The sequence below is a fragment of the Colletes latitarsis genome, chromosome 9, assembly GCF_051014445.1.
Source record: "Colletes latitarsis isolate SP2378_abdomen chromosome 9, iyColLati1, whole genome shotgun sequence".
Classification (NCBI taxonomy): Eukaryota; Metazoa; Arthropoda; class Insecta; order Hymenoptera; family Colletidae; genus Colletes; species Colletes latitarsis.
The window spans coordinates 32,327,162-32,351,109 of record NC_135142.1 but is presented as its reverse complement, the minus strand read 5'-3'; the positions used below and the strand labels follow the sequence as shown (position 1 = coordinate 32,351,109).

The following is a 23,948-nucleotide window of genomic DNA, read 5'->3' as shown; positions in this document are numbered from 1 at the left end:
GAACAAATAAACTGCCAAATATGTTTCTTTGGAGATTTACAACATCGATGCGTAACATTTAACACAGCATAGCTGTTTAATATCGATCCACAGATTTCGAGCAATGGCAAACATTTTGCATGTACTTTTGTTGTTTGTATTTTTGTTCTCTCTTGATGGTTATCAAACAGTATGCAAATTTAATCTTGATAAAGAATTCACGAAAACGTTTCGTGAAATAAGAAGCATCGGTTTCGAAAGTGCACACAAAACTAGCATCCAACGATTTTTATATTGTTTAATATAATGGGCTGTGTAATTATGATTCGGCTGAAACAAGACGAGAAAAAGACAAAATGCTTTTTTTCAATGGGAATATACGTACGTACTTACGTATCGTAATACCGATACATTGTGCATATATACGTATGACATATCACGATTCACGAAATAAGGTTACCTATGCATACCTTGTGCATCAAGTGTACGGATATATAAATTGCCTACTCCTCGTGGATGCACGTCAGTCAGTGTGAATCACACTATGCGATTGTGCATAAACACGCCTTGAAAATCTTGAAATTCTCGACTGCTATATTTTGATAATCGATAGAGGATTACGAGCACGAAACGAAAGTTAATTGTACTGCGATAAAGCGATTCGAAAGAATTGCACTAGTTTAAGAAAAGAAAAAAAAAAAAAGTACATTTAACGAGGCAAATGGGGATAAATATAACAACGATGCTGTAATTGATGGGTCATTATAAGTGGTGGGATCGTTCAGGTTATGGACCGCAAAGTACTACAGCCATCTAGCAGGCAAGCATATAAACCAGAAGGACTTTTAAAGATACATACATATACATAGGTACATACATATAGATTATTCATAAATAAACATAACGTTTTGCTAAATTCATAAATATTTATTGTTGTTTATTCATGAAAACCAGATACTAAATACTTGAAAAAAATAAGACGAACGACTCAAGATGCGCTTGACAAACAAGCACACGATGGTTTGTATACATTGTATATGCACCCAAGGATCATTTCCATTTCCATACATGCGGCTTAGATCTCATAGTACATAAAATGTTTCTTAATATACACACAAGCTACGGAAATGAAAGAACGATAGATTTCTATTAGGCTGCAGTTAGAATGCAAGCATTCTCGCTTAAATTATGCGTCGCGTAACGCCGCGATATGTTCCTCCATGCTATTAGTACTTGTTAAATTTGAAATTTATCAAATTCCTATTGCAGTTATACAAGTATATTTAGATCTATGCCCCCACTCCACAGATACCAGAAAGGCACCGAAGGTGCTCTCTCACACTATGTGGAGTTTCGGAAAGTCGAGAAAGGCAAACTGACGCATGCCTTTTTCCTCGATTCACCGAAGCTGCCCGCAGTAAGTTCGGACCGTCTCGTGGGAGTCGAGAGAGAAAGGCTCACATTTCCCTTCTCGCTCTTGAACAACTAATATCCGACTTCCCGTCAACAGGTCTCCACTGGCCTCTGCTGACCGCTGCTGACCACTTCTGGAATTTCTGACAACGTATAACGATTGCTACTGACGTCTACCAGCCTCCGCTGGCCTCTGCTGACCGCTGCTGACCACTCCTGTTACTTCTGACAATGTATAACGATTACGACTGGCTACTGTTAGCCTCTCCCAGCATCTGCTGGCCTCTGCTGACCACCGCTTATATTTCTGACAACGTATAACGATTATTACTTCTCCTTCTTACTTCAGCCATCTCAGGCTGATGACACCATCCTCGCATCCTTGCGGTGGACTTTACCGACGAAATTAAAAAATTTCAAATCATTCTGAAAAAATTATTTTTAGTTGCGGGAATCGATTACAATCAGTTTTGGTGTATAAACATACCATGAAATCCTACGCATTTTCGAGAAAAAAATTCTTTTTCCAAAACTACGATTAAAAAACCTGGTGGGAAAACGTCCAAGTTTGTCGTGAAATAGTTCGCTATCTTCGACGTTAGATGGCGCCTATTTCTCTATCTCGAGAAATAGTTGTGGTGCCATCTCGCGTTAGAGAAAACGTACTATTTCCCGACAAACTTGGACGTTTTTCCACCAGAGGGTTCGAGGTAGAAAAATAAGCGCCATCTAGCGTCGGAGATAACGAACTATTTCACGACAAACTTGGACGTTTTTCCACCAGAGGGTTCGAGGTAGAAAAATAAACGCCATCTAGCGTCGGAGATAACGAACTATTTCACGACAAACTTGGACGTTTTTCCACCAGAGGGTTCGAGGTAGAAAAATAAGCGCCATCTAGCGTCGGAGATAACGAACTATTTCACGACAAACTTGGACGTTTTTCCACCAGAGGGTTCGAGGTAGAAAAATAAACGCCATCTAGCGTCGGAGATAATGAACTATTTCACGACAAACTTGGACGTTTGAAGGCTCATATTCACATAGCCAGGGCCTCTGCTGACCACCGCTTATATTTCTGACAACGTATAACGATTACTATTGACTTCTGCCTGCCTCCGCTGGCCTCTGCTGACCGCTGCTGACCACTCCTGTTACTTCTGACAACGAATAACGATTATGACTGGCTACTGTTAGCCTCTCCCAGCCTCTGCTGGCCTCTGCTGACCACCGCTTATATTTCTGACAACGTATAACGATTACTATTGACTTCTGCCTGCCTCCACTGGACTCTGCTGACCGCTACTGACCACTCCTAATACTTCTGACAACGTATAACGATTACAACTTGCTACTGCCTGCCCGTACTGGACTCTACTTGCCTCTGCATACCTCTGCTGGCCTCCGTTGGCCTCTGCTCACCGCTGCTCACCGCTGCTGACCACTGCTGACCACCGCTTATATTTCTGACAACGTATAACGATTACTACTAGCTACTGCCACCCTCTGCTGACCTCAGCCAGCATCTCCCGACCTAAGCCGGCCTCTGCCAACATCTCCCGACGTCAGCTGACCGTCGCTGACCACTGCTGACCGTTGCTGACAACTTGTCACATGATGTATTATAATATAAGATGTTTATATGTATTAAAGTTTTGTATAATGTAAATCTATGCCAATAAATGATATAATTTCAAAGTATTCAATGTGTTCTCATCATTCTTTACCGTCCTTTTCCTCTCCAAATCATTCTCTTACCTATAAGATGCGTACCACCTTCTTCGCAAGTTCACCAGCATTTTAGAAATGTTCCGGGAACTTTGGAAATCCGAATTTGACCTTGACCTTGGCCCAGTTTCGAAAGTGGGCCAAGGCCATTCGAATCTTAGAAAAATTCCGGGCGCTTTGGAAATCCGGATGGCCTTGACCCAATTCCGAAAGTGGGTCAAGGCCATTCGAAATTTTAGAAATCTTTCGGCCGACTTGGAAACCCGGATGGCCTTGACCCAATTCCGAAAGTGGGTCAAGGCCATTCGAAATTTCAGAAATCTTCTGGCCGACTTGGAAATCCGGATGGCCTTGACCCAATTTCGAAAGTGGGTCAAGGCCATTCGAAATTTCAGAAATCTTCCGACCGACTTGGAAACCCGGATGGCCTTGACCCAATTTCGAAAGTGGGTCAAGGCCATTCGAAATTTCAGAAATCTTCCGGCCGACTTGGAACCCCGGATGGCCTTGACCCAATTTCGAAAGTAGGTCAAGGCCATCGAATCTTAGAAAAATTTCGGGCGCTTTGAGAATCAGGATTTGGCCTTGACCCAGTTTCGAAAGTGGGTCAAGGTCACCGGCATTTCAGAAAACGCTCCGGGCACTTTGGAATTCCAGTTTTAAGTAGAGAAACGGTTTCTTATAACTAAGGGAATAATGGGGAGAGAGAAAGAAAGGTAAAAATGATGAGAACACATAGAATTCTTTGAAATTATATCATTTATTGTCATAGATTTACATTATACAAAGTTTTAATACATGTACATCATGTTAGAAGTTGTTAACAAAGGTCAGCGTGGTCAGCAGGGGCCAGCAGAGGGATGCAGAGGGATGCAGAGGCATGCAGAGACTAGCAGGGGCAAGCAGTAGCAAGTTGTAATCGTTGTACGTTGCCAGAAGCATCAGGGGTGGTCAGCAGAGGTCAGCAGAGGCTGGAAGAGGCTGACAGTAGCAAGTTGTAATCGTTATACGTTGCCAGAAACATCAGGGGTGGTCAGCAGTGTTCAACAGAGATCAGCAAAGACCAACAGAGGTTAGCAGAAGTCAGTAGTAATCGTTATAGGTTGTCAGAAATATAAGCAATGGTCAGCAGAGTCCAGCAGAGACAAGCAATAATCAGGAGCAGTCAGTGACGGTCGCTGTATGGTGTAAAAAGTTGTCGAGAGTTCTGTAATTTTGTTAGCACTGGTCATCAGAGGCAAATAGAAACCAGGAGTAATTTGCAGAGTTCAGTAATGAACTCTAGGAAAGGTAAGTAAAAATACCTGGGCAGTCGAGATTCCGAATCGTATGTCGTAGACGGGAGGTCGGACTTCAGTTGTGGTGAGAGCGAGACGGGAAGTGTGAGCCTTTCTCTCTCGACTCCCACGAGGGAAATTACTCCGAAATTACTTCGGACAGCTTCGGAATAATCGAGGAAGAGGGCATGTGTCAGTTTGCCTTTGTCGACTTTCCAAAACTCTACGAGCTCACGTACGCGTGATCTGGTATGTGTGAGTAGGGCACCGGGTGCTGAATCTAGCATCTCTCGATCGGGAATGTTATTTTCGCGATCTATCGTACGATTCCCGGATCGTACGTATCGCTATAGAATGATCAACTCTGCAACGGCATATAAACAAGTGCTTTATTCGTTATTCGACATTGACAGAATTCACAGGCTTTTGCGATTTACAATGATACGATTACGAGAATAGCTTTTTACTTTTGCACGCCGAACAATCGTAATATTCTGGACACTGGTCGTTTCCAATCGACCGAGGAACATAGTTATTGTCGGTTAACGATTAACGCGTAAATGTATTTAACTTTCTTCAAACAACACTTTCTCTTCGTTGATCACTCATTTCGTTAAATTGTTTTGTTTCTCTTTTATTCCCTGTACATCTCTGGATCGAGTACTTTAACCAGAGTCGGATGTGCGGGACGAAGTGTCGGCGTTACTGTGATCGCTGTTGCTCTCCGTCGATGAACTATCGTTGCTCTTTATACGTCGCTTCCGCAGCTTTGCAAACTGAAACTCCTCGACCGGCACTGTACACCAACAATTTAAGTCGTTATTAGTTTCTCGAGTAATCACGCGACGAATTTGGGAATAGGGGACTTTTGTACACCGGAACGATCAGGAAATAAAATAGAGTAACTGCGTCTAGTGGAATAGAACGACAGACATTTATATTTCTTGGAGATGTTCCTAAACTTGATTTCATTACAGTGTCACTGTTACGTTACAGCCACGGTATCGAAATCATTTTTATGATTCATTCACCGATTTTACGATATCTCTTATTCAAGTTTATTAGATCGCGTACTATGGCTGTAACATGTACATTGTATAATATTAACAACGAGCGGAAAGAGAATCTTATGTTTCTAGCGAAGAACGATGTGCAATAACTTAATTAATGGTTGCCGAAGCGTTGTATTTTATTGGTAAATCGTTATTGACGATATTGTTGGGTTTTTTAAATTTATACGAAACTAGTTATATTCTTTTTCGATTTCTTTAGGTCACGATGCGAGCCGCTGCATAGTAAATGCTGCGTTTGCACAGACAAACAGGAACAACTTGAACAGAAATTATTTAACGGCGACAAACTGCTTGCTATTGTACACGAAATTTATCGATTTACTTTTTATCATGACATATTTATCAAAAAGGAGTAACGTCGTTCAAAATCTTTACTTATAGTTTAAATATTTTTTCTAATATATGTATAATAATTAATAATCTTTTTACCATAGTAACATCCTAATGTAATCGAAATTTACTTACAGCCATTTTATTTGTTTAACACAAAGAGCTTCGATTCAACAAAACAAACGAAACGCGTTACTATAAAAATATATATATGTATATATAAAATTTCAATAATATCTCATTTCATTCGATAGATAATTCTTTACTAAAAATTGAGAAATAGAGAAAAATGGATTAATTTTTTATAGTAGCAGTTAAAGAACATTTAATACTCGAACGACAAACAAGTTGTTTGCAATTGAAGCAAATTCATTGCACAGCAATACGATTACTTGTAGTGCAAGTTTGGTTACCATCAGAATCTGGATCTCGATCCGTAATATTTTGCGGTGTGCTTGGTAATGGTACAACTTCAGGTTCGAGTGGTTTTACAGGGCAGTCTACATCCTCGACAATTACTTCTTCCGCCAAACTGCTTCTGACTGCCTCTACACCAATAAAACATCTATTAGAAAGAAAATAAGCGTTTTATACGTCACATTTTATACAAAACAGTTTACGGAGTATCTACCATTGAACGCTTGAGGATATTGTTGGCTCAATTTGGTTTTTACGATACGAATTCTTTTAAAAATATAATCCAAATCCTTTTTCATTTCCACCAAAAGTGCTGTATGTTTTTTGAACTCGTTACCACCAGTCTTTAATCTATTTATGGATAGCTGATTGCAGTTTGTTAACATCTCGTTGGTTTTTTCAAATCTCTGTAACCTGCATTAAATAACGTATAATAGAGAATAAATAAATTACAGACCTTTGCACCTAATATCAAGACACCAAGCCATATATAAAATTCTCACATTTGCTTCTGGGCTCTTATCATGGATTCTACATCCTGTTGATCGACAATCCCAGCCAAGCCTTGTATAAATACCTCCGGAGCCGTATAATTTTGGAAGCATTCAAAGCTCCCTGTATCCGATTCAGGTGTACCTTGTGCAGTTGCCATATTTTCATATCCTTTTATTATAACGACCGTATGTTTGTAATTTCATCGTCGCCACTCCTTTGCGCCATAGTTATCTTTTTATATGATAATTCAAATCGGACACCAAAGTTATATTATAACCATAAAACTACTTTTGCAAATTCGTTCGATACGCTCTCATCGTGCCGATTGCGAGTAAGTCAAGCTGACATTAACGCAGTACCATAATCAAAAGATTAACATTAAACATCCGCTAAAAACGAGTTTATAAACTACCGACGATTTGATAACGAAAATACTTTTAAAGTTACATATACGTAAGTATGTAGGCACGTTAATTCCTGTCGCTGTCCGACGGCTCATTTGCTATTGCGCGTAGGTACACACATCATCTTTAATCAATGACAAGTATAAGTACATTGCCGAGTATGCGTAAACTCAAACACTAGAAATGTTTTTAACGAACAACCGTAACGTTAATTCTCGCTGAACCAGAGTCTATATTTTCTCCAATTGCAATAGATTCATGGAAGAAACGGCACGCTTTATCTTTAACAGCTGTTCGAAGTCAAATGTTTTTACGAGGGTTGATACAAGTTGTAGCATTCAAATTTCCACAGTGACTGTTGTGTGTGCCTCGAACCGAAGCTTCGGAAATCTTACGTGAGGAAAAAGAAAAATCCCAAGGACCTATCGCGTACGATTTTCGACCCGGAATGGCACAGAATATAAATCCGTTTTATTCGTCTCAAAACGCGCCGAGCAAAGCTGCTGAAGAAAAGCAGAATGTACCGAAAGACAACCATGCAGTTAGTAAACGGTACGCAAATTGTCTGATATTTAGAATGGAACTTTGTAAATTGAATTTACTTCCGGGCATTTTATATCGTTATCGATAAGCTACCTCTCTCATTCTCTTTTGAATCAACGTCCAGGAAACATTTTTCTTTCTTTCCTTTTCTTTTCTTTTTTTAAACATTATACCGAAAAACATAACCTACTTGCAGCGTTTGGGCGAAAAATTTAAAATTGGCTCGATCCCAAATTGTAAATACTTGGTGTGATCGCGGGTACATTTTACAGTAGATTTATTTAAAAATGGTTACCGTCCATTGTAGTAACGTAAATAAATGCACGCGTAGATTGCAGAAGGAACTCATGGTTTTAATGATGAGTACGGAAAAAGGTGTTTCTGCTTTCCCTGACGGGGAAAATTTGTTCAAGTGGATCGGAACTATCACAGGACCAAGGGATACGGTAACTATTGTCTACGCTAAAGCGAAAAAAAAATTCATAAATATAACATTTATATAATTTATTTCAGGTTTACGCCGGTCTTACTTATAAGTTGACTTTGGAATTTCCTCATAGTTACCCGTATAGTGCACCAGTTGTACGCTTTGCTACTCCTTGTTTCCATCCAAATGTAGATGCAGTGGGTAACATTTGTTTGGATATATTAAAAGATAAATGGAGTGCTCTGTACGATGTTCGTACTATACTACTTTCTATACAATCTCTTCTTAGCGGTAAGGTATACCTATATTATTTCTGTACAAGATAAAATTGCCAATTGGCCAATCCTAATACAAATGGTATCCTACTTTATAGAACCTAATAATGAAAGCCCTCTCAATCTTCAAGCAGCAAATCTATGGAGCGATCAAACAAAGTATAAGAAACATTTAACGGAAGAATATCACAGAGCTTTGAATCGTGATCAACAAGATTCTTGATAAGGCCATTTTTCTAATCATCTCGGCTGATTCATTATTTTTATTTCTGTCAATGTTACAATTAGATATAAGTCATATAAAAACTTGCTGCACCAAACTTACGAATGTCATTGGAAAAAAAATTCAATCTTGTATTTTCTGGTTTTGGTTTCTCATCTATTATATGTTGTATTACGCGAGGAAACAAAAAATCATTTTTACATCGATATCATTGCTAATCGCACTTTTGCTAATTTCGTAAATTTGTCTTGAAGATGAATAGAAATTTGTATCATGATTTTAAGACTGTATATGCGGATTAAACATTTTTACATCATCAATTTGTACCAGAAACGTTTATTTATTTTTTACTTTTAGTAATATATATATATATATTGACTTTCGATATATTTTAATATTCTTCATAAGTACCAGCTACAATCGACGTTACGTCATTTATTATTATTGTGTAATTCGAAAATAAATATTTTAAACATTAACCCTCTACTGTTTATTGCATATTCTAATAAACTGGCATTAATTGATTTGCAAATAATATAGCCAGTGTATAAAGTTTCATTTTCGTTGAGTACATCTTAACGCACAAGTTCGAATCTACTGCAAACAAATATATGTATTGTGCGTGAAAAAAAATTAGCGACATGCCTATAAACCTTGAGGTCATTGTAACCGGCGGGCTCAACGATTTTATAAATAATTAACAAACTGATATTCCTGTCGGGCGTTCGAATTTAGTATTACGCAATCGTATTGCGCGGTCCGCGTTATACGAGCCGAGCATATGACGACATATTCGTTAGTGTCAACGTGCTGGCAAGAAGTCACTAATCATGATATTACATCCAAGTTTTACGAACAAAATATTGAGTTGTTTACGAGTCAATTCTTCCATAATATTTCTGAATGGCGCCAAATCGTTTTCTTCGATGATGCAAAGTCACGCTATACAGGTAACGTACGATACTCGATCTTATAAGATGACCACGATAACTTTGGATAGAAATACACCATTCGTTTAACAGGAAAGAAAAGTTGATGTCGACGGAGTGGATGTCAATTACTTGAGTGTTGGGACCGGTAAACATACAGTTTTGCTTCTACCTGGTGCTGCAGGTGAGTAAACTAGTAAAAATTATCTTTTTAGAATACTGTTTACCGATAATTTGGCTAGTGTGCTGCTCTCTAGTGGAGTTATCGTTGAAAACATGCCAGGTCGTATTCGAATCGAATGCGAGGTCAGTTTCACTCATAACAAAGGGCTCGAAATGGCCCTGCGAAAAAGGTTGAAAAATATACTTTTACAAACCCCCCCCACATGCCTTTTAGAGTTGACTCGTGCAGTAGAGTTGACCTAACCAAATTATGCTTCGGAAGAAGAAAAAAGAAGGCAGGACGATTGAAAACGATAATGAATACACACGGTCGTTATAGTATACAATGTATATTGAATGTAGGTTTCTGTAATAGCTGACAAACCAGAAATCGATAACGTTTTTACAAACTTTATAATTTAAACACATTTTTCTACGCGACGAATGTTGTTGAATGTTTTTGAACCGCCTTTGAGGTCAGGTCAAAGGTTTCGAAAAGAGCTAGAAATTCTTATCACCTCTCCTGCTATTATCTCGATGTAGCACTGTAGTATACATTGACCCGATGTAGCACTGTAGTATACATTAGCCATACTCGATTTATTTTGTCATAATTGAAAGATTTTTTTATAAAACATAAATTTTTATGGACACGATTATCGACGTAAGGATTAAAGTATCGAGTATCGTATTGCAGGTTCCATCTGGACGGACTTTAAACCACAAATAGAGGGTCTCAGCAAAGAGAAGTTTACCATAGTTGCATGGGATCCGCCTGGCTATGGAAAGTCAAGGCCACCCGACAGGACATTTCCAGACGATTTCTTTGAACGCGATGCCGCTTGGGCCCGTAATTTAATGAAAGTTTTAGGCCACGAAAAATATTCGTTGATAGGATGGAGCGATGGCGGCATCACTTCGTTAATACTCGCCGCGATGTATCCCGAAAATGTTCGAAAGATGGTAGCCGTTGCAGCGAATTCCTACATCGTTCCGGAAGAAATCGAAATTTACAAGAGTACGTTGCACAATGGATCCAAAATTAATTGGTAGCACGGCATATTAATTACTTACGATTGATTGCGCTGAAAATTACACATAGAAAAATATCGAATAATTTCTTTAATATTTCCGTATAATGAGAGGCTTTTCGAAGGCCAACTAAAATGTTTGACTCTGACTTGTCCCTCCTTGATACTTTGACCCCTTCCGTTGGCCGGAAATACGACCGCCTAGATAAAATTTATATTAGATTAGGAGTATATGTATATGGCTACACCACTATTTCAGTAGAATTTTCAAGCGAGAAAAGTGTCTGATTTCTGAAGTAAAGAGTCATAGCCTGTTCACACCTGACATGATTCTTTGGCCGATTCAACTGTCCCTCTGTTCATAGAATTCAGAGACATCGACACTTGGTCGGAGAAAATGCGAGCACCAATGATAGCGATATATGGGGAGGAGTATTTTCGGAAAATCTGGACAGGCTGGGTCGATAGCGTTTCGAGAATTTACGAGAAGCGAAACGGTAACTTGTGCAAAGAATTGCTGTCGAAAATCAAATGTCCGTCTTTGATCGTTCAAGGAAAGAAGGATGCAATGGTTTTCGGGGAGCATCCGATTTATTTAAAGGATCACATCACCGAAGCAAAGTACGCATATAATTAAAATTGTCTGGATGAATTTTAATCACACAAAACCTCAATGTTTCAGATTGAAGATATTTGAAAATGGAGCGCACAATCTACATTTACGATATCCAGAAGAATTTAATACTCTTGTTACCGAATTTTTCACCGAATAATTATCGAGACACTGTAATTAGGTTTTATACGCCCCGCACGGTTATTTGTATCTTTTTATCGATGATTTTTTATGCTACACAACAATACCGATACTATTTGTAATTAACACATTGCCGATCATGCGGTTGATATAATTAATTTTTATCTGTCGAATATTTTATTTTTCCTCAACCATTCGATCATTGGGATTGGCCTGTTTTATTACGAAAACATTATGTTGAAGACTTTTAGTTACGGTGGTTAGCAAAGCATACATACATGAGATAGCATAGAGGATACACGTGGGATAACCGGCGTGGAAATCGAGTCGGAGAAAGGATCTTTAAAACCACGTAGGCGACACCATATCAAGAGATCCTAACCTACATTAATTCGAATTAATATTCGGGTACCACGATTTTTTAATATTATTGCTTGTATGTATGTATTTCGCTCAGACCAGATATACGACAAGAATCAGAACAATTTTATTGATTCTACATGGAAAAAATTATTTATTGCTCGATCGGAAACACGCTACGTATTCAAAGTATGTATCAACTTGTTGAATCGAGGCAGTCGCGCGCAAGTCGTAGGTTTGCGACGAACGATCATCAGGGGGAGATTATCGTATAATAGTATTAAAAGTAATTGTTTTAAAAAGAACTAATTTTTAATTTAAATCGAACGCATTTGGGAGAATTAAGAAATAATCATTGAATTACAGACAATTTATTCATAATTGAAATGTAATTTTGATTTACGAGAAACAGGAAACACGAAAGATTCTTTTGTTAACCGAGAATCCCGCCATAAATGCTTTAGGTTTCGGTTATTTCGTAAACCAGAGTATCGACGAAGAAATAACTCGTAGAGTGTACATAGAATGCGAAAACGTGAACATATTAAGCGAATGGTAAGCTAGTCATGGGAAATACCCAATTGGGTTGTTGCAATAAGGAAAACCGACAATTGCGTCGTTATAAATGGATGCATTGATAATCTTGTGGTAGCATTTCGCGGCTAACGGTCTGCGAATAACATCGTGTAATGAGATAGTGATTAGTCGACAACGATCTAGTAAAAAACCGTGACAATGACGTTGTTTCAAAGTTTTACTTTCAACATATCGATCTGGCTATGCACTGTTTTATTTCTAACCGTTCCGAACGAGGTTAAGTCACACTCGTCGACGAGACATAATCACGGTATGCACGGAACAACACATAGTACATCACCTTGTACGACCACCGACCCATCCAATAGCAACAACAACAACAATGAAACCCTCCCACAAGAGCAAAAAGTTAACGTCGATGGGGTGAATATAAATTACTTGCGTGTTGGAACTGGTGAACACGTTGTTCTGTTACTGCCCGGAGCGATGGGTGAGTAAACTAGTAAAAGTTACCACGTTGGATACAGGAAATTTTCCGAATACTGTTTGTCGGTAATTCAGCGGAGGTGTCGCATTATGATCGAGAATGGTTATGGTCATGTTTGCAGGTTCAATCTGGACGAACTTTAAACCACAAATAGAGGGTCTGAGTAAAGAAAAATTCACCATAGTTGCATTGGATCTGCCTGGTTATGGAAAGTCCAGACCACCCAACAGGACGTTTCCAACAAATTTTTTGCAGCGAGACGCTGTTTGGGCCCATAATTTAATGAAAGTTTTGGGTTATAAGAAATATTCGTTGGTTGGATGGAGTGCGGGGGGCGTTGTTTCTATAATACTCGCTGGGATGTATCCCGAAAATGTTCGAAAGTTGGTAGCCGTTGCAGCAAACTGCTACGTATCCGAGCAAGATATGCAAAATTACGAATGTATGTCGTATACAGTGTAGTATCGATATTAATTCGTAGGGTGAAAATCAGAATCTACTAATTTTCTTGATAATTATATATTTATGCATGGGAAAGTGTTTCATAACCTTTTTGATACAGTGGGGGCCCGCCGACCCGATCGATTAGCCAGTCTTGATATACATAGAATTTTATTTAGACTACTCTCAATTATGAATTACTTTTTTCTAGTGATCCGAAATATCGACAATTGGCCAGAGGAGGTACGACAACCACTAATAGCTTATTACGGTGAGGAGTATTTCCGAAAAACTTGGGCAGATGGGGTCGACGGCATTAAGAATCTGTACGACAATCGAAACGGTAGCTTGTGCAGAGAATCGTTACCGAATATCACATCTCCCACTTTGATCCTTCAAGGAAGCAACGATGCTGGGATTCGCCCAGAGCATCCAGTTTATTTGAGAGATCATATCGCTGGAGCTCAGTTCGTTTATTTCTATTCCGTTACATCGTAATTAAACTCGATAAATGTTTCAACCCGAAGAATAATAATAAGAAACTTTAATATTTCAGGATGAAGATAATCGAAAATGGAATACACCCTGTGCAATTGCAGTTTCCGGACCAATTCAACTCTATCGTTACCAAATTTTTAACCGAATAATAATCGTTGATACCGTCATTCGGTTTTATTTCTATTTTTTATGTGAAAATCTACTGTTACTTTGTACGATCTATTAAAATGAAACGACAATTTGTTTAAATAAAAAGATACTTGCCCTGTAGCCCGTAATGTTGATCAAACGGGTTACGTGGATCGAGACAGCACTATTCAATGCAGAACACTTTGACAATAAATTTGTTCAGACTTGTTTTTTTACTTTTTTAAGTCCTATCCGAAACTTTTTCGTAATTTCGTATACGTATAAAATTCGAAAAATGCTCGGTCGAGAGCGCACCGTGTATTTCAAGTATCGTAAACATACATTTTTTGCATCACTTGAGAATGTTTACGATGCATTCTGCATGACTTCTGACTCGTGTATTTATAATCGCGCAAGTCGAAGGTCACGGTGAAAGCGTTCACAGCTTGCAACGAACGATTACCTACAGAGCTGTTTGAGGGGGGGATGTTCGTGTAATAGCTTGAAAAGTAAAGATATTTATGAATGCTGTTGGACGAGTAAGGAAATATCTTTAAATTACGGAAAAGAATTATTTTTTATAATTTAATAATGGCGACACGACATGTACATATGTATGTATGTATGTATGTCATTTACTGCATATGGTATAGTCCGGGCCACAATATAGCGAGGTCGTAAACTCGAGTGGGTGTCAAAGTTTACACGTTTCAGCTCCCGAAACAAATGAATTGACAGAAATACGAGCAGCTAAGGGTCTTAGATCATAGTCAGGGCCGTACGAAGAAATATTCTATCTAGTGTCGCCATTTTTAGAGGTATCGTAACAGGTAAAGTCTTTAATATCTTACTTAACCTGCTTATAATACAGGATGTTCGACCACCCCTGAGAAAAATTTGAATGGGAAATTCTAGAGACCAAAATAAGACGAAAATCAAGACTACCAATTTGTTGATGGAGGCTTCGTTAAAAAGTTATTAACAATTCAATTAAAAATTTTCGAATCGTTCTAAAAAAATTATTTTCGGTTGCGGTGGTCAATTATAATCATTTTTGGTGAATAGACATACTTCCGAAATCTTACCCACTTTCGAGAAAAAAATTCAGTACTGGTACTCGTTATATTTTGACCCGGACTATACCTACACACACTCGTCTGAATGCAAGAAATCAACAATTTTCTTTTAGATAGCCAACATTATTAAGCATTATATCTGCTTTTAAAGTAAATATGTATTAATTACGTTTATATCTACGGAAAGGAATGTCATAAATAAACCTTGAAATGAAATTTTAGGTGAAATGTTTGGAAAAGTGTTTGGTCGTCGGTTATCTCGTAAACGAAAGAATCGACTAAGAAATTGCTAACAATTAAACGACAACTAGCAGCGTGTGCACAAGATACGAAAAGAAAAATAAATTATGCGAATGGCAAGTTAGTCATAGTAAGAATGGGAAATTCCCAACTGGACTATTGCAACGAGGAAAACCGATAATTCCGTTGTTATAAATGGAAGCATTGATAATGTTGCGGTAGCATTTCGAGACAAACTGCCTACGGGTAACATCGTGTGTCGTTCTAGTAAGAAACCGTTGTAATGACATCGTTTCGAGGTTTTACTTTCAACATATCGATTTGGCTATGCACTGTTTTATTTATAACCGTTCCAAACGAGGTTAAGTCACACTCGTCGACGAGACATAATCACGGTATGCACGGAACAACACATAGTACATCACCTTGTACGACCACCGACCCATCCAATAGCAACAACAACAACAATGAAACCCTCCCACAAGAGCAAAAAGTTAACGTCGATGGGGTGAATATAAATTACTTGCGTGTTGGAACTGGTGAACACGTTGTTCTGCTACTGCCCGGAGCGATGGGTGAGTAAACTAGTAAAAGTTACCACGTTGGATACAGGAAATTTTCCGAATACTGTTCGTCGGTAATTCAGCGGAGGTGTCGCTTGTTAACAAAGGTTATGGTTGAAAATGCAGTTGTTGAGTCGCGTTTAAACCTTTCTCGATATATGATGTTGCCGCAGGTACAATCTGGATGAACTATAAACCACAAATAGAGGGTCTCAGTAAAGACAAGTTCACCATAATTGCATGGGATCCGCCAGGCTATGGAAAGTCAAGGCCACCCGACAGGACGTTTCCATTAAATTTTTTTCATCGCGACGCAGCATGGGCTCGTAATTTAATGAAAACTATAGGCTACGAGAGATTTTCGTTGGTCGGATGGAGCGACGGCGGCATTACCGCCATGATAATGGCCGCCAAGTATCCCGAAAATATTCGAAAGTTGATAAGCGTTGCAGCGAACTCGTACATATCACCGCGAGAAATGGAAGAGTACGAAAGTATGTTGGCACAGTGTGTTGAAATTAGTTTATACATATAATAGTTGGTTTATTACCGACCAGAATTCGATTAACCAATGGAGAGGGGGAGCGGGCCGGGGCGTAATGTAGATACTACTTGGATTAAGTTGTAAAGATTAAAACATCCTTTCTTATTTGCATATTATTGGCTCGTCTTGGAGTATCCTAAACGCTAATTGGTGCAGAAAACGAGGCAATACTGTATTATTTTTCTAATTGTTCTCGTGTTTGCAGGTGTTAGAAACATCGACACTTGGCCGAACGAGCCACGACAACCACTGGTAGATTACTACGGCGAGGAATATTTCCGAAACACCTGGGCAGCTTGGGTGGACGGTTTCAAGAATATTTACGAAAAACGAGATGGTAACTTGTGCAAAGAATTGTTGCCGGACATCAGATGTCCTACTTTGATCGTACAAGGAAGTAACGACGAAGGTGTTCCTCCCGAGCATCCGGTTTATTTGAGGGATCACATTGCTGGAGCAAAGTTCGTATATTTATATAATTAATCTCGATTAATTTTCGAACCCGATTTATATGAAACTTTAACGTTTCAGGATGAGAATAATCGACAACGGAGTACATCCTGTGCAGCTACAGTTTCCAGAGCTATTTAACTCTATCGTTACCAACTTTTTAACCGAATAATCCGTCGATACCAAGGTTCATTTTTATACGTATACGTATCCTGTTAATTGGATTTTTGTAAACGAAAGTCTACCGTTACTTCGACCGTTATATTAAAGCGATGTATCAAAAAACAGACACGTACTCTAACTATCCGAGTACTTTAAATTACGATTTTGTTGCCCTCTTAGCGGTATTGTTGGTTAAGGTTGTTTCGAAAAGTATACTTATCGAGTATACATATACCCGGGTAATCGGTTCGTTCTTCGGTAAAGTACCTACACCGAACGCATGACACAGCATAAAGGACACACGTGGGATAACCGGCACGGAAATCGAACCGGAGAAAGGAGCCGCGAAATTATGTGGGCGACACCAAAGTAGACTTCGTGAGTTCACTAAAGTTTCCGATTTCTGAACATTTCCAACCAGTTGTTCGATTCTCGTTCGTTCGAGTCGGGTTTTTCGTTCATTGAAATTTCACCTCACCTAATTAGAGAAACTAATCAACCCGATCAACGCGCGATTCTTTCGATAAAGAGAGACTGATTCATCACGGACGAAATTGTTGCCGGTTTCGAATTAAGGTAAAGGTCCGAATACGTCGGACAGAATATAAAACAGTTAAATCCACGAGGAAGTCAAGTACCGCCCATCCGAAATATCCGCAATGCGCTTCAGACGAAAATCGATCCTCCCCCACGTCTCGGTTACGCCCCGAAATATCCAATTGCCAGTAACTGACGACACGTACGTAGGTACGTGTATATTGTTTCTAAAAATTTTCACCAGATAACAAGAATCCGCGCGGATTTCCAATACATTCTTTTAATGATTTTCCTACTAATTTACGTGCTTCGAAAAACTACATAAATACGAGTAGTTTAATGCGAAAATAGAGATCTGCTGGAGATGAATTTTTCATCCGAAACTGTCCGCGGGAGGCATTCAAGTCCCAAGAACATCCGTTAAAAATGGGCGCAGGACAAAGGTACGAAGGTACACAGAACCGCGAAACGGACGTTCTCTGGATGTTCTATCCGGGGAGTTTCTGGATTCGCGACGAGAAATCAGTTGCGTGCCGATAGAAAGTGGTCTTGTGCCACTTATTATGCGCGAGCCTTTAGTGGTCGCGATGAAAAACAGCGCGCGATCGAGCAGAAGCATATTTCGCGTCGAGCGTTCGCGGAACACTTGGACTGCGATCCGGTTCAAATTGCACAACGAAAATCAGCGGCGCAATCAAAAATTAACCAAAGGGTTTCCAACCATTGACTTCGTTATTAAAATATATCGTCCGTCCAAGGAGTTTCTTAGGGATCGAAATAAGAGGGGCGTAGGAAAGCGGACGATCCTGACTTGAAAATTTCTTCTTTTCGAATTTTTCTTTCAATCTTGTCCATTCTTGAACGTATAAAGCTGCAGTAATGATCTCATTACGGTTTAGGAGTTGATAAATCCTCTTCGATCCTTTCATATGCAAACAAGAGTCTTTCCACGAAGGGTGGTTTTTAGTTCTGGTCGAGGTCGTTGATTTCCGTCTGGATTTAGACCGTTCGAAAGCGTTCTGGACTATTATTCTTGTCTTGTCATGTATAATAACGCGATTGCACCCTTGCGTCATCCCTGGGTGCGCCACTAACAAAAATGTCCGAGCGTGCCTGAATAGCCACGCGATCACGCGACCTCGAGTAACCCGCGGGAAACGTTTCGCTCGTTAGATAACGATGGATCATTACGCAAATTAAAAACGCCCGTTTCGCGAACAAATTGCCCTTATCTCAATAGACAATGCGTGTTACTATTTTCGCGTCTAGAGTTATTGTATCGATCAGTCTGTTGCGATCCTCCTTGGCAACGATACATATCTATAGTTTTAATTAACTCATTCACCATTCAAGCTTATCGTTACGAGTACAATTGCCATTGTTATCTAACGTGCACGTTTACGATTTTTACCGAAAGTTAGGAACAAAAACAGACATTGAACGGGTTAAATCTTTTTGCTGTAAAAGGCGGAAGCGTTCGCGTTTATGACTCTAGCGTAAGAGAGACAACACGTGATCGCAAGTGCGATTAAAGTATTCGATTTGAAAATCATTGTAGATAATAGAACGGATAAATTTTCTTTTATCAACATTGTAGTGGTTGTAATGCTGAAAAGTTTCTACCCTGATATTTAAAGCAACGGGTGCAATGGATTACGAAACGAACCGACACACGCTTCGAAATCGACGTCGATATACATGTATAAATATCGTAGATTTCGCCAAGGATCGACTGGCTGGTTTATTGGTACAAACGACCAAGGGAAACGAATAAAAGAGATGACACGTATAATGCAAGACGGGCGTGGCCAAATATGGACAGACTGCTTCGCGATTCGATCAAGCAACACTGTCCTTATTCTTTCCGAGCAATCCTCTATCGTCTGTGTTCGGTAGGTGCGTCGCTGGATATTTTTTCAAATACTTTTCCAAGCGTTGCAACACGATGGTTCCTGAACCATCGTAACATTTTTAGTTTCTTTTTCGAATATCGGTACGAAAAGATAAACAGAAATACAAGGGTTAAGTGGGCTTACTAAATCGAGCGAAGCCAATCGCGTGTTCCACATTCCAGCGTTACCTTTAAACATAATTATGCACTTGATCGTATTCGACGCTGTTCGCGATGCTACGGCGAGATAAGAATTGGCAGTTTTTAAACACCACGCGATTCGCACGGCCTTTAAAACCGGTCATTTTCTCCAAAACAGGTTTCCAGTAAAGTTTTTATCGTCGAGTGTGTACCGGAGAACTGCAGAGAATTGCTGCCCCCCGATGGAATTCAGATTTAGCGATCAGAATTTTTTAACAAGGTTTCCATTCTGGAGGAATGTCTGGATAAACTTGAAAAAGAAAAGACGGAGCAAGCTTACACACGATTCGACGACCACTCTAGACGAAGGCCATTTTTTCACTGACTCCTCATCTCCATTGTCAGGCTCCACATTGCATTCCCCGAATCCATTCATGTTCTTGCAACCGATATCATACTATAAACAATAAATATCCGCTCGATACCGTTCCTCTCCGTCCCAAACGCTCGTCGTTCGCAGCCAGTCGTATCAATATTTATCTCATAAGCTACTGGTTAGAATTTTCAAGATCGAAAAGGTCCACGTACCTACGTATATGTATAACATTTTAAAAGGACAGAATCCTTTTCCCGGCACCGATGCTTGACTATACCGGATCTTGGCGAACGATGTTACAAATTTTCGATCAAACGCTCGAAGAAAGAATTCCTGCAAAGTGCCTACTCGAATCGCGTAATAACGTCGACGGTTTTTCTTTGGTATAAACATCCACTCGAGTTCCGAATATGTAAATGCTTTTCCCGTTATGGATACGCGGCGTCGCGTCGCGTCGCGTCGCGTCGTGCAGCGATGACATCACTTCTCGAGGAGTTACTTAATATGTAACCAGATTGTCGCAAAATGGGCTACGTCTCTTTAACGTTTGCTATTTAATAAAACATTTCCCGTCTCGTATTAATTTTATTCTGTTTTTGTTTATAAGTACGAAGAGGACCCGAATTTCTTTAAACGATTATGGGGACTGTGCCAAACACTTACGTCCGCCATTATTACTTTAATGGTACCGGGGATAAAATGTTTTTGCAGGGAGAGAATAAGAAGAAGCAATTGTTGCGATAGGTCTAGAGAGAAAAGGGAGAAGAAGGTCCGCGTGAGTCACAATCAGATTTCAAGCCTACCGTTATCGACTTGGCTCTCGTCGGTGTTCGCCTCCTTGCAGGCTGTCCTTCGAAGTAGAAAACGACACCATTTACGGCAGCTTGTGGCTCTGTTGTTACTCGTTTTCAGGCCCGTGCCGCTCGAGATCGTTCGAGAAAGTGGTCGTGCGTAAAAATCTTGGCCTCGATACTGCTCAAACACCCCCAAAGAACGGCACGATTGTCCCAGCCTCCTAAAATACACCATACAACAGCAGCTTGCGAATAACGTATTTTGAAAAATCCGAAAACTACCGATGGTAATGATCTACAGGCTAGCAAAACTTGAGAACCACTGCTTTAATGCATACCGATCTTCGTTTTATTTTTAAACGATCACTACCCATTATTTACTTTTATTTGTTACCTATACATATGTATATTCATGCTGAAGATAAGTTCCCAAGTGGCGACCGATGACAGGTTGTCAGCTAACTCGTACTTGGAAATCAATGTGTTAGCCAGCAGTCAAGACTATCGAATATCCAGAAATACTAAAACAACTAAAATTCAAATATTTTACGTGATACTTGATAGAATTCAGTTGTTCTTAATGAACAGTAATTATTTTGCTTGAGGTGTTGAGGGTTGTCTTCGCTTAAAATTAATACCGAATCTTTTAAATAACTATTTCATTCTCATTCGTATTTTAAATGTTTTGTAAGATAAGGTATCTCCATCGAGAAACCGCAGTAGGGCCTCGTTTAACGACGCCATGTATGCAAACCACACCGAGCGTCACTTTCGAGGCTATTTAGCGGTTCTGGTAAATTGATACGCGTCGATACGGATATACGCTCACGGAAATATTTAGACGCGTATCTGTCGTGCACGACATCCTCGGGATCAATAAAAGTCGAGGCGGGGCAAGGCCTAGCCTGCTCGTCGTTCCGAGTCGGTTCCCTCGGATCGTCGTCGTGGTCGAAGGTAGCACCGAACACTCGTAGGATTCATCCGTCCGTCTCTTCCGTTTGCTAGCACGATCGATGGTCGTGTCGATCGATCGAGATAATGACTCAACCGGAAGAGGTTCTGACCGACGGATTCACCACCCCCGAGACATACGCGTCAACGATCGATTTTGCCCTACGCGTGACCGTCGTATAGGGTATAGGCCAATAACAACGATTTAATCCTTAATTGGCACATTTGTCATTCGCTTGTTCGAGTCGCATGATACATATTTATATTCGGTGGTGCTTTGCACGAAACTCTAGGGCAAAGGTTATGTCGATGTTGCTTTGTACAGCATAAAAAATGAAAACACCTTTCCGTAGGTCGATATCCTCCGTGACTCAGCCACCCCTGTAGGACTTGGGTGAAAACCGTAGAGTATGTTGCTGTTGGTAGCCAACACCCTAAACAGAGACAGGTTACGTTAACCAGGAGTGTCATAGAATTAAAAAAAAAATACAAGGACAAATTAAAGAAATTTAATGAAATTATTTCGACCACCCTGTTCTTCTCTATATTCAATACTCTAGAAGAGGTAAAAGTAGACACAAATACAAAATCAAGAATCCCTCTCTTACAAAGAAAAGTTCCTCCAAGCGATGAAAATTCAAATATAATAGATTTGTTTGGTGAATAGGAGGGATCGAAGCCCTCATTCAAGAAACAGAAATCATAATAAATGCATGGCGCGTAATAATAAAATTATCGTGCCAGAAAATCGGAATACCGAAGCGAAATTCGATCTGCGTTAGTGAGTCACTCTTATCGTGTACGAGGTGCGACGTACATACGTGCGTTAATTACTGTTCGTATCTCGCTGCTGATTATAACCAATTAACTTCGGATGGACTCTATCCGCGAAAAAAAAAAGTGCAACGCGACGTTTTTGCACGACGTTTTTGCACGAACGCGGCAATAAAGTGCCATTAGATAACCGTGCAGATCGATCGTCAATTATCGCGATGGCATGATCCATTCTAGGTAGTAATGACGCTGTACCTTTTTTCGTCGACGCAGGAACGTGCGCGACGTCTCGTCTAAATTGGACGTGATGTCACCGAGCCTCTATACTCGCGGACTCGTTTAATGGCTACGACAGCGAAGGACAATCAGAATGGAGCCATAATCTAGTCGACCACATCCTCTTGAGTCTGTGCACGAACGCTGCGAGGCAACTAAAGTTTTGCATAGGTTAGAAACTCGGAGGAAAGGAAGCCTTATTAAATTTCGCATTTTATCTTGAGTCGTTAAGGTTATAGTGGTCGGTAAAACTATCAGGTTAACCTCTTACTTGCTACATAAGAGATTTGAGAATTTCTCGATACCATGTTTTTATAAGGAGCAGACAAGTTTGTAAGGAACATCGTCTTCCGGTAGGTGGCGAGCGTAATGAACGCGTTACGCGAATGAACTGCATTACTGCCACATTATGCGAGCGACCGGAGGTAGACACTCTGTTCCTCTCAGTTGGAATTTACGTCGATAATAATTATGATCCCGGGTTGTTGGCAGCGCCGTTACGTGCTGCACGTATGTACTTACTGCGACGCGTGTCTATCAATCCGAGACAGTGTTGTTCGTTCGTGTCCAGCCTAGTGTTGGTATACATGTACATACGTGAATGGACGCGTGCTATGCATGCACGCGATGAGAGAACTCGCGCGCACGCGGCCGTCTACGCGATTGCGAGTGATTTTCTTTCTTTCGGAACGAACAGCGAGTGATCCATACATGGTAACGGTGAGAAGAGTGGGCTTACACGTTGCGCCGTGTAACCCACCCTACCTGCTCTCCTGTCTCCTCCCGTTCTTCTACCATGCCTGATCAGACGTATTCTGTGTATTCGTGTGCAACCACATGCACGGCCACTGACTGCGTGCGTTTAAACGCAGGAGTGAAACACTCGAAACCTCGAAATTTTTAGGTTACTTTTATCATTCGAAACCTGAGCAAATAAGCAGGGTCTTCCAGGGATCGAAATCGGTACAGGCCAATCGTCTTTCGGATGCCCCTGTGCCCCTTCAGAAACCCTATAAACTATGCGGTAAATCAAAGTCATGACTAATTCAGCGAGTAATGGTTATAACGTGACAATTGTATTGGTCCCCTAGGACTCGTTACAACCAAGTTGGACTCTATTAAGGGGGGAGTTTACTCGTGTCTAGGGTGGAAATATGGGCAACATTTTCAACTGTTTTTTGTGAAAAAATGCAATTACACTTTCATTCTGCGATTTCATTCATTTAATTTATCCTAATAATAAAGGAGTTATTTATGAGGA

At 40.0% G+C, this 23,948-nt stretch overlaps 5 protein-coding genes and 1 long non-coding RNA gene across 9 annotated transcripts; 4 read left to right on the top strand and 2 right to left on the bottom strand.

Annotated features, from left to right (window-relative positions):
• Positions 1 to 4,772: 4,772 nt before the first annotated feature.
• On the bottom strand, positions 4,773 to 6,869 carry LOC143345802 (kxDL motif-containing protein CG10681). Its single transcript, XM_076773259.1, has 4 exons — positions 6,721 to 6,869; positions 6,432 to 6,631; positions 6,214 to 6,348; positions 4,773 to 5,193 (listed from the first exon to the last, which is right to left on the bottom strand). The coding sequence occupies exons 1-4, from the start codon at positions 6,867 to 6,869 to the stop codon at positions 5,063 to 5,065; spliced, it is 615 nt and encodes a 204-aa protein (XP_076629374.1). The 3' UTR covers positions 4,773 to 5,062.
• Positions 6,870 to 7,533: 664 nt separating this feature from the next.
• Positions 7,534 to 9,063, top strand: Vih (ubiquitin conjugating enzyme vih). Its single transcript, XM_076773260.1, has 4 exons — positions 7,534 to 7,668; positions 7,991 to 8,105; positions 8,173 to 8,377; positions 8,460 to 9,063. Exons 1-4 carry the CDS (start codon positions 7,565 to 7,567, stop codon positions 8,582 to 8,584), a joined length of 549 nt encoding a protein of 182 aa, XP_076629375.1. The 5' UTR covers positions 7,534 to 7,564; the 3' UTR covers positions 8,585 to 9,063.
• A 103-nt stretch (positions 9,064 to 9,166) lies between these two features.
• On the top strand, positions 9,167 to 11,633 carry LOC143345801 (serine hydrolase BPHL-like). The gene is made up of 5 exons (XM_076773258.1): positions 9,167 to 9,534; positions 9,607 to 9,697; positions 10,373 to 10,693; positions 11,072 to 11,327; positions 11,389 to 11,633. Exons 1-5 carry the CDS (start codon positions 9,415 to 9,417, stop codon positions 11,477 to 11,479), a joined length of 879 nt encoding a protein of 292 aa, XP_076629373.1. The 5' UTR covers positions 9,167 to 9,414; the 3' UTR covers positions 11,480 to 11,633.
• On the bottom strand, positions 10,520 to 23,534 carry LOC143345804 (uncharacterized). 4 transcript variants are annotated; one of them, XR_013080318.1, is made up of 7 exons: positions 23,210 to 23,534; positions 22,667 to 22,842; positions 21,981 to 22,071; positions 21,081 to 21,216; positions 20,696 to 20,907; positions 10,750 to 10,907; positions 10,520 to 10,658 (listed from the first exon to the last, which is right to left on the bottom strand). It is a non-coding gene; the product is annotated as an uncharacterized LOC143345804 (long non-coding RNA). The 4 variants fall into 4 exon arrangements; XR_013080317.1 differs by lacking the exon at positions 23,210 to 23,534 and adding an exon at positions 22,959 to 23,162; XR_013080316.1 differs by lacking the exon at positions 23,210 to 23,534 and adding an exon at positions 22,993 to 23,162.
• On the top strand, positions 12,452 to 14,140 carry LOC143345800 (serine hydrolase BPHL-like). Its single transcript, XM_076773256.1, has 4 exons — positions 12,452 to 12,847; positions 12,966 to 13,286; positions 13,497 to 13,752; positions 13,842 to 14,140. The coding sequence occupies exons 1-4, from the start codon at positions 12,556 to 12,558 to the stop codon at positions 13,930 to 13,932; spliced, it is 960 nt and encodes a 319-aa protein (XP_076629371.1). The 5' UTR covers positions 12,452 to 12,555; the 3' UTR covers positions 13,933 to 14,140.
• On the top strand, positions 15,431 to 17,072 carry LOC143345799 (serine hydrolase BPHL-like). The gene is made up of 4 exons (XM_076773255.1): positions 15,431 to 15,803; positions 15,965 to 16,285; positions 16,541 to 16,796; positions 16,867 to 17,072. The coding sequence occupies exons 1-4, from the start codon at positions 15,512 to 15,514 to the stop codon at positions 16,955 to 16,957; spliced, it is 960 nt and encodes a 319-aa protein (XP_076629370.1). The 5' UTR covers positions 15,431 to 15,511; the 3' UTR covers positions 16,958 to 17,072.
• Positions 23,535 to 23,948: the final 414 nt, after the last annotated feature.

Excerpts from the sequence above, each read along its gene's own strand:
- LOC143345802 (XM_076773259.1), bottom strand. The coding sequence starts at position 6,869 with ATGGCAACTGCACAAGGTACACCTGAATCGGATACAGGGAGCTTTGAA. Across the intron at positions 6,349-6,431 it reads ATATCCTCAAGCGTTCAATG|AGGCAGTCAGAAGCAGTTTG; the intron begins GTAGATACTCCG and ends TTATTGGTGTAG. Across the intron at positions 5,194-6,213 it reads TCGAGATCCAGATTCTGATG|TGCCGGTCGAGGAGTTTCAG; the intron begins GTAACCAAACTT and ends GTTGGTGTACAG.
- Vih (XM_076773260.1), top strand. The coding sequence starts at position 7,565 with ATGGCACAGAATATAAATCCGTTTTATTCGTCTCAAAACGCGCCGAGC. Across the intron at positions 7,669-7,990 it reads AACCATGCAGTTAGTAAACG|ATTGCAGAAGGAACTCATGG; the intron begins GTACGCAAATTG and ends ATGCACGCGTAG. Across the intron at positions 8,378-8,459 it reads TATACAATCTCTTCTTAGCG|AACCTAATAATGAAAGCCCT; the intron begins GTAAGGTATACC and ends CCTACTTTATAG.
- LOC143345801 (XM_076773258.1), top strand. The coding sequence starts at position 9,415 with ATGATATTACATCCAAGTTTTACGAACAAAATATTGAGTTGTTTACGA. Across the intron at positions 9,535-9,606 it reads TGCAAAGTCACGCTATACAG|GAAAGAAAAGTTGATGTCGA; the intron begins GTAACGTACGAT and ends TTCGTTTAACAG. Across the intron at positions 9,698-10,372 it reads GCTTCTACCTGGTGCTGCAG|GTTCCATCTGGACGGACTTT; the intron begins GTGAGTAAACTA and ends ATCGTATTGCAG.
- LOC143345800 (XM_076773256.1), top strand. The coding sequence starts at position 12,556 with ATGACGTTGTTTCAAAGTTTTACTTTCAACATATCGATCTGGCTATGC. Across the intron at positions 12,848-12,965 it reads GTTACTGCCCGGAGCGATGG|GTTCAATCTGGACGAACTTT; the intron begins GTGAGTAAACTA and ends TCATGTTTGCAG. Across the intron at positions 13,753-13,841 it reads GATCATATCGCTGGAGCTCA|GATGAAGATAATCGAAAATG; the intron begins GTTCGTTTATTT and ends TTAATATTTCAG.
- LOC143345799 (XM_076773255.1), top strand. The coding sequence starts at position 15,512 with ATGACATCGTTTCGAGGTTTTACTTTCAACATATCGATTTGGCTATGC. Across the intron at positions 16,286-16,540 it reads AGAAATGGAAGAGTACGAAA|GTGTTAGAAACATCGACACT; the intron begins GTATGTTGGCAC and ends TCGTGTTTGCAG. Across the intron at positions 16,797-16,866 it reads GATCACATTGCTGGAGCAAA|GATGAGAATAATCGACAACG; the intron begins GTTCGTATATTT and ends TTAACGTTTCAG.